This window comes from Gadus morhua, chromosome 2 (genome assembly GCF_902167405.1).
Source record: "Gadus morhua chromosome 2, gadMor3.0, whole genome shotgun sequence".
NCBI classification, from domain to species: domain Eukaryota; kingdom Metazoa; phylum Chordata; class Actinopteri; order Gadiformes; family Gadidae; genus Gadus; species Gadus morhua.
Window position 1 is genome coordinate 1,703,228 of NC_044049.1, and position 8,701 is coordinate 1,711,928.

The 8,701-nt window shown below is 51.0% G+C and overlaps 1 protein-coding gene across 1 annotated transcript; it reads right to left on the reverse strand.

The window, feature by feature from the left end:
- Positions 1 to 1,004: 1,004 nt before the first annotated feature.
- On the reverse strand, positions 1,005 to 5,643 carry ccndx (cyclin Dx). The gene is made up of 4 exons (XM_030373977.1): positions 4,429 to 5,643; positions 3,742 to 3,957; positions 2,588 to 2,908; positions 1,005 to 1,604 (listed from the first exon to the last, which is right to left on the reverse strand). Exons 1-4 carry the CDS (start codon positions 4,738 to 4,740, stop codon positions 1,446 to 1,448), a joined length of 1,008 nt encoding a protein of 335 aa, XP_030229837.1. The 5' UTR covers positions 4,741 to 5,643; the 3' UTR covers positions 1,005 to 1,445.
- Between the last annotated feature and the right edge of the window lie 3,058 nt (positions 5,644 to 8,701).

The following is an 8,701-nucleotide window of genomic DNA, read 5'->3' on the forward strand; positions in this document are numbered from 1 at the left end:
GTGTGTGTGTGTGTGTGTGTGTGTGTGTGTGTGTGTGTGTGTGTGTGTGTGTGTGTGTGTGTGTGGATGATGGGGAGAGATAGAGAGAGAGAGAGAGAGAGAGAGAGAGAGAGAGAGAGAGAGAGATGCTTAAGGCTACAATAATGCACTTCACAGGCAGTGTGGAGGACCCTAAACAGTGGCCTCTCTCCTGCTAGCCTCCATCTCGCTCACACATTCACACACTCCCCCGTCAGGTCTCCCATGAGAGCGGGCCGGGCCGGTGCAGTTCCGCAGATGGATTACCTGGAAGGAGAGAGAAAGGGTTGGGTAATGAGGTATTGATGGGGAGCCACTAAACAGAACGCATTACAAGAAGCCTGTGGATCACGGCCCATGTTTAGTGGACGACCTGGCATCAGTCAGGAGCAACGAGACCAGCAGTGTCAGGATTTTTAAGCTTGTGTTTGGCGGTGTGCGTGCTAATTGTGTGCCTGAGTGTGTGTGTGTGTGACGGATGTGTGTTTGTGTGTGTGTGTGTGTGTGTGTGTGTCTCCCACAGGTCCACATAAATGCTGCAGTTTTGAATTGTTTCATTTTCTGATCAAATACTAATAAAATGTTAAGTGAAATGGGCAGAGGTTTCTGTGTGTTTGTTTGAGTGTGAGTGTGTGTGTGTGTGTGTGTGTGCGTGATTTTGCCTTGATTGCATCCCAAACCAGACAATATGAGTCATTATGTTTATCTAACACACGTCTTTTTGGAACCTACCGGCGCTAGTTTGGATGAATCCACCTGAGAGAAATTAATCCTAAACTAGGCTGCCTTTTCATTTGTTATTAAGCAAACAGAACATTAGTCAATTGTAAACTGTTGACTGGGAATTGATTGCCCTTCTGGTTTGACACATCCTTGCTGTGAAGTCTCAGCCAGCATGCAGAGGTTCACTCATGCCGGCATTGACCTGTGTAGCTCAAGTAGATGACTTTGGATAGCATGAAAAAAAGGACACTATTGTCAATAACAAATGTATAAAAGTTTCTTTAATTCATTTTAAAAATAGAGGTGTTGTATATTTTGTCCAGTACATCGTAGCATCACGTTAAAGTTAATCATAATAAATAAATCATAAAACAACACACGATAAATAAATAGTAAATAAATATTAAACAGCAACCTAGAATAAAATAACAATTGAGGATAACAAAATACATAATAATAATTATAATAACAGTAATAATAATAATAATAATAATAATAATATGGCAGACAACAAGTTATCGTAAAACGTTAACAAACAAACAAATAAATTAGAAATAAATTAAGAATAGATCAATAAAATAATCTCAGAGTATCAAAAAAAAGTGTGGCACATTTTCACAATCATAATCTCTCTCGTCAGTTTCACTGATGGCCAATACGACTGTTTCCTGTAGATTGATCACACTTGGTATGGCTCAAGCCGTTCAGAAGTCGACGTCCCTCATGTCGGTGGGGGTTCCGGCCCTCTGGTCCTCCTCCTCATCCTCCTCCACCTCCTTCCCCATCGGCTCCTCCTGCAGTCCGGCTCTCAGCCGCTGCCTCAGGGCGAACTCCACCATCTCGCTGTAGCACTGGAGCACCGTCTGAGGGCGAGAGGGAGGCACTGGATGAGGCGATGTGTCTCAGCTGGCCACACATCTCTTTCAGGTGTGTTCATTTTGTCTTTCGCCATCTTGAGGTCGGCTTGCACCATCAGAGGTCAAGCGAGATACTTTATAGCCTAGAAATGCATGAGTTCATTTGTTCTGTTCTAAATACCCAAACTACTTATATTTGACGTTTTTCTGTCACAAAAGTTATCCTTGCCTTTAATGCAATACTGCAGCTCCACTGTGTGTATGTTGTTATCATTTTCAAACCATTGGCACTCAGTCTCTTTAGAGCAGTCAGACCTGATAGCCTGATCCAAACCGGTTCAATGCCCTGAATGGAAACACAAAGGTCCTCTCATTCTGACCCAATTGACCCAAGCATGTACCCATCATGCATTGGCTGTTGTCTTAATGTTGTGACGTCCTGTTATCTTATTGTGCTGTTGTAACTGTCGTTGTTGTGGTGTCCTAATGTTGTGATTTTATTGTTCGGATTGAGTTGTTGTGTTTTACTGTTGTAAAAGTGTGCGTTATTGTTTTTATACTTCAGTGTTAGGTTTCCCTTTTGACAGAGATGTTATCCTCTGTTTCCTGCCCAGGGACTACAGATGAAAATTACAAAATGACTTTGGATAGCATGAAAAAAAGGACACTATTGTCAATAACAAATGTATAAAAGTTAAATAAATAACTTTTATACATTTTTTTATACATTTACAAAAGATGAAAATAAATAAATTCTGTATCATGACAAACCCTCCCACCGGTGTGTCCCACCTCTACACACCCACCATGGGGCGGACCTGAGGCCACCCGGAGGCCCACCCTGGGGTGGGCCTCCGGGTGGCCCCAGGCCCATCCCGGGGTGTCCGCGAGGCCCACCCCGGGGTATCCGCGAAGCCCACCCCGGGGTGTCCGTGAGCCCCACCCAGGGGTGTCTGTGAGGCCCAGAGCACCCAGACCCCCCCACTCACCGTGTCCGTCTGGCAGAGCGCGGCCAGCAGCTCTCCGAGGGCGGCCAGCTGGGCGGGGCCCCGGCCGCTGAGGCCCCTGAGGGCCGAGTTGAGCGCCGCCGCCGCCACCAGGGAGGGGGGCGCGCCCAGGAAGCGGGAGTCGCACACGCACATGGCCACCAGCGTGTCGCCGTGGCGACGCATGGTGGTCAGCAGCTCCGCCCGGTCGGGGGCCCCCTCCATCCGGGAGCCCACGGGGGCCAGGAGGAGGGGCAGGAAGTCCTGGGGGGTGACGGAGGCCGTGTCCCAGCGCAGGGTGCCCAGCACCACCCGCTCCATCTCCTGAGGGGGGAGAGAGAGAGAGAGAGAGAGAGAGAGAGAGAGAGAGAGAGAGAGAGAGAGAGAGAGAGAGAGAGAGAGAGAGAGAGAGAGAGGAAGAGAGAGAGCGAGAGAGAGAGAGAGAGAGAGAGAGAGAGAGAGAGAGCGAGAGAGAGAGAGAGAGAGAGAGAGCGAGAGCGAGAGAGAGAGAGAGAGAGAGAGAGAGAGAGAGAGAGAGAGAGAGAGAGAGAGAGAGAGAGAGAGAGGAAGAGAGAGAGCGAGAGAGAGAGAGAGAGAGAGAGAGAGAGAGAGAGCGAGAGAGAGAGAGAGAGAGAGAGCGAGAGCGAGAGAGAGAGAGAGAGAGGGACAGAGGCTGTTAGCAGGCATACAAATACACACACATACGCTTACGCGCACACACACACACACACACACACACACACACACACACACACACACACACACACACACACACACACACACACACACACACACACACGTATGTGTGTGTAGAGGAAGTCCATGTAGGGTTCAATCTTGATAATTTAACATCAACATTTCTGAAAGTGTGAACCATACTGATACATAACACGATAGAATGAATACAATATTTGTTTCTTCTTTGGTTATAAACGGAAGTTACTAATGGATTAATATAATAGTGTACAGTAGAGTGAGGGGACCTTATCTCCCCACACATACGACTCTTAATAGACTTGTAATAAAATGTAAGGTTTGAGACTGTCACTGTGATTAAGGGGTTGAGATTGACTTGACTTCACTGACGTGAAAGCCAAAAAGTGGATTCTCCTTATGCATCAACGTTCCCTCATGTATTTCCTTCCCTCCATCCTCACCCTCAGATTGGACGCCTGGAAGCTGTACTCGGCCGCGGCGCACAGCGTGTCGGCGGAGACGTTGTCCACCTCGCTGAGCTTTGAGGCGATGAGGACGCAGGCGGCAACCAGGCAGTACGGCGAGACGGGCAGCGACAGCGAGGAGGAGAGGAACCGGTCCATCAGGGAGACGGCGAGGGGGAACACACCCTCGTCACAGCCACACTCACAGCACACCTGGAGGGGGGAGGAGAGGGGAGGAGGAGAGAGGAGGGAGGAGGAGAGAGGAGGAGAGAGGGGAGAAGGTGAAGGAGATGGAAGAGAAGAGAGGAGGGGGAGAGGAGAGGAGGGTGGGGAGAGACAGGAGGGGAGAGGTGAGAGAGGGGAGACGAGGGAGGAGAGAGAGGAGAGGGGACAGAGAGAGGTAGGGAGAGAGGAGAGGAGAGTGGGGAGAGACAAGAGGGGAGAGGTGAGAGAGGGGAGAGGAGATAAGGGAGAGGAGAGGGGAGATAGGGGAGAGGAGAGAGGAGGAGGGGAGAGGAGAGAGGGGAGAGAGGGGAGAGAGGAGAGAGGGAGAGGGAGGAAAGAGAGAAATCAGTGTTGCTGTAACCCCGCTGACGATACACCTGCTCCACTAGTTAATTATTGATCACCGGCGGTCCGGAGGAAGAATCAGAGTGCGGGCGGCCGACAGGTGCGTGGTCGTACCTCCAGGGCCCACTTGGCGAGCTCCTCCCGCCGCTGCGGGTCCCGCTGGGCCAGGGCGATGTAGAGGGCGGAGGGGGTGTAGCGCTCCTCCACCTGCAGCAGCCTCTGGATCACACGCTGCCCCGCCACCGCCGGGTCCCACGCGGCCCGCACCTGCGACGGCCCCGGGGTCTGGCCCTGGAACCCCTCCTCCGTCGCCTCCGTCACCGCCGTCACCGCCGTCTGCTCCACCTCCCGCTGGTCCTCCTCCTCCGCCTGCTCCACCTCCTCCACCTTCTCCACCTCCTCGCACCACAGAGACAGGTCAGACATGGTGCCTCCGCGCCTCAAATCCCCCCCAAGGCTCTCGGTCTCTCTTCGCTGAAGGTCGGACCAGAGGTTGAACGCAGCCCGGTGATTCAGGGCAGGGCGGCAGTGTCGGGTCCGGGTGAGGGTACGAGGGGACAGAGAGCGAGGCGGTCTACGGAGTCCGGTGGGTCTAGGAGGTGGTGTCAGTCCGGCTGGGGGTACTCTGTGTCACGGACGGGTGGAGATCCAAGCCTGGCCAGCGATAGGGGCCTCTTAAAGTCTTTGTTCCTGGCTTTGGTTCCTTGTCCTGGGAGCTCTCCTCTTCTTTGCCTCACTCTCCGTGATGGTCCTTGTTGCGTGTGAATCTAGCGGCTCAACTTTCCCTGGGCGGTCTTTTATACCCAGAGTGGGAAGAGAGCGAGAGACAGGCAGACAGAGAGAGAGAGAGGGGGCGTGGCTGGACCGCGAAGGGGGCGGCGACGGAGTGTGAGTGACATAGAATAGTAGGAGCAACAATGCGGCCCGTGCAACAATTGCGTCAACAGGTGGGGAGAAGGGGAGGAAAGAAGAGCGATGGGAGAGCGGGGAGGGGTGGGAGAGAGGGGGAGACAAGAGAGGGCGTGGCCCGGGGGGACCAGGGAACAGCTTGGGTTCGACAGTGAAAAGGAGACGGGGGGAGAGGCCCAAGACATGAGAGGAGAAAAGGTCACCAGCACCCTGTGACAATGGGCATGGATGACAAAGGGAGGATGGGTGTTTGTTTACATTACTGAGTAAAAAGATAAGCTAAGAAGTTAAGGAACATGACTCACATATGGAACTTTAGTCGGCCCTGTTGGCTTCTTGATGGTTTCATTATTTTACCTGAAAACTGAAAAGAAAAGGAGAAATTTCAAATAGTGAGTGTTTTGAGGAATAGTGAAAGATTGGTATTGAATTTTTTTTTTCTAATATATTTGTAAATTAGTTCAAAAGTAAAAACTTTTGTATTTTATTATTTTATTCTATTTATTGTATTAGCTGTGTGGTTCGTAGTTGTGAGCGTAATATAGTTTATCGGGATAATTCAAAACGTTCTAAAAATAATTTAACTCATCAATTCATCTCGTATTGCGTGTTGGTAAGAAAAAAGGAAAGTAACAAAAGCTGGTTAAGATTTCAGCATAAATAATGTATCCCCTGAAAGGCCATATATCAAAGTTCTGGCACCCGGCTTTCTCCCGCCCTCTGTCTCTCACGTGCCTCTCTCTATCTCTCCCTTGTGTTCTCTGAAGAATCTCATTGTCAAAGCAACCTGCGTCCCGTCCCCCCCCCCCGCGCGGCCCCACCCTCCCTACGGTGGCCTGCCTGAGGCAATCTGGTGCTGCTGGTCTGGGGGGGGGGCTTGGCCGGGGGGGTGGGCGCAGGACGGCCGGCAGACAGTGGAGCCCGGAGGTCAATGAGCCGTATTGTCTCCCCATACAAATCAGTGTCAGACACCAGCGGACGGCCTTCTGCCTGCTGCCTTCAGCACGGACACACACACGCAGGCACACACAAACTCACACACACGCAGGCCAGTTCAAACACACACACTCAGGCACACATACACATGCAGGCACACACACACACACACACACACACACACACACAAATACACATGCAGGCAGACAAACACGGGTATACACACACAAACACTCAGGCACACACATGCAGTCACAGGCAACCACACACGCGCACACGCACACAAACATACACACACACTCAGTCCCACAGGCAGGCACACACCCACACACGCACACATACACACACTCAGGCCGGTTCACACACCCACACGCACACACACACACACACAGAGGCCCGCACACACAAACTCAGATCAGTTCACACGCCCACACGCACACACACACACACAGGGCCCCACGCCATTCATCTGCCGAGACACACTTTTGCCCGGCCCTCCGGGACCCCGAGCCTGCTCACAATGGGGTCACACTTACCAGTCGAGGGTACAGATTGTGTGACGGTCGTTACAGGTGGCGCGGCCACATTAGCTTTCATGGCCTGCGCTCGTATTGTGTGCTCGTATTGTGCGCGACCACAACACAAACTGATGGAGGAGGCGTCAGGCGTGGACACTGATAGTCATGAATTCATCAGATAGAATCTAATACTAATATAATTAGAGCGATTTAGCCCCGGATAACACCGTGCCACGTGTCCCGTGGTGTGTAATGGGTATTTTCCACAGATAACAATTACATGGTGAAGATAACGTTTTATTGTTTGTTTATTAACTTAATTTGCCCCCCGTTTAATGAATTAGTTGGATGATGTAATATAATCATTATATCTTTTTTATACATAATCCCCACAGGTATTCTTGGGATAAATTTGTCTGAAGGAAATGGCTTATTTATTGTTCAGTTATTAGTTAATTTTTAGGTTAACCTAACCCAAAACCATTCACAGGCAATTGGATTCATTAATTTAGCAAGAACCAGTTTTATTAATTGATCAATATTAAATCAATTGTACAAATCTATGTATGTTAGGTATGAATTATATTTGTAATTGTAGTCACAATTATGTATCACATCGCACCAAGTTTCCCGGCATTCCTAGTCTTTCCCTCGAGGAACACCAGGTTGGTAGTGAACCACCAATTTTGACCATTTCGAAATGTCTAACAAATTAAACCCACCCAGACACATCTCAATCAACACAAGGAGAAACATTTAACCCCGAGCCCGAGGGACGCGGCGCTGCTTTAAGGCTCCAAGTGCAGAGGAGGTTCGCTTGGTGGGACTGGGTCACACACTCATGAAGTTGTCCATCGACCAACAAGCTTAAACAGGAGTTCACGGTCAGCCTCGCCGACCTCCCCAACTAATCCTCCTCGAACCTTCAAGGAGACTGAAGTGGAGAGTGAATTAAAGCCAAGTGCGGCCGTAAGCTCTGAAAGACGTCTCACGACGACAGCCAAGAGAGAGAGACCCTCCAAGGGCCGACCGTACCGGGGGGGGGAGAGAAGATAGAGTCAACACCCTGTTCGCTGTCGGGGGCTCTCACCCAGAACCGGGGGCTGAGCATCAGAGTGGCTTTAAATGTGGGACTAAGTGATTCCCCTCTCACTAGGGGTCAGGTCACCATGAAATGAGCAGCAGCCTGTTTAAGGCCCGCGCTATAGTCATGGGGGGCCAGCTGTATTCAAACAGCCAGGACGGAGTGAGGCGTTTGTGGGGGGGGCACCGACCAGCCCCACGCTAGGAGACCCGATGCGGGTCCTGTGGATATAAAAGGGGGCGTGGTGGACCCCGCCCCCTATTTTCCAGCTCACTGCACGGGACAGTGAGGGGAGGGGGCACGGTGGGTCTCTCTGTCCTTTTCACCCCTCAGACACCTGCTGTCCAGGGGGTGGGCTGAGGGGGGGGGGGGCTCGAGGGGGGGTCAAAGTTGAACTGGTTCACAAGACAACAAGTCGCACTTCGTTAGGGAAAGAAAACATGTTGCGCCTCATTACTGCTTCTCATTGGTTTAACAAATTGACTAATCCCGCCCCCCCGCCCCTCAACATGAATGGTGCCTTTGGAAACGTTTATCTCGCAAAGTTCAAACTCATTTATCTGTTGTTTTATCGGTTATCCATTTGTTTACCGTTGTGTTCCGATTGTCGGTGTGTTTGTCTCCGTGCGGGCGTGGAGGTCTGCCAGTCGGTGTGTTTGAGGACAGACCACAGAATCTTAGATTAGACCAGGGGTGGGAGGGTTCACAGCAGAAGAGAGAGGGAGAGAGAGGGAGGAGTTCACAGCAGAAGACAGAGTGAGAGAGGGAGGATCTCACAGCAGAAGAGAGGGAGAGAGGGAGGAGTTCACAGAAGAAGAGAGAGGGAGGAGTTCACAGCAGAAGAGAGTGAGAGAGCGAGGAGTTCACAGCAGAAGAGAGAGGGAGAGAGAGTGAGGAGTTCACAGCAGAAGAGAGTGAGAGAGAGTGAGGAGTTCACAGC

What these genes read in the sequence shown, in the direction of transcription:
- ccndx (XM_030373977.1), bottom strand. Translation starts at nt 4,740, where the DNA reads ATGTCTGACCTGTCTCTGTGGTGCGAGGAGGTGGAGAAGGTGGAGGAG. An exon ending in TCCAGGCGTCCAATCTGAGG is followed by an intron (nt 2,909 to 3,741) that starts GTGAGGATGGAG and finishes CTCCCCCCTCAG; the next exon opens with GAGATGGAGCGGGTGGTGCT. An exon ending in CGCTCTGCCAGACGGACACG is followed by an intron (nt 1,605 to 2,587) that starts GTGAGTGGGGGG and finishes TCTCGCCCTCAG; the next exon opens with ACGGTGCTCCAGTGCTACAG.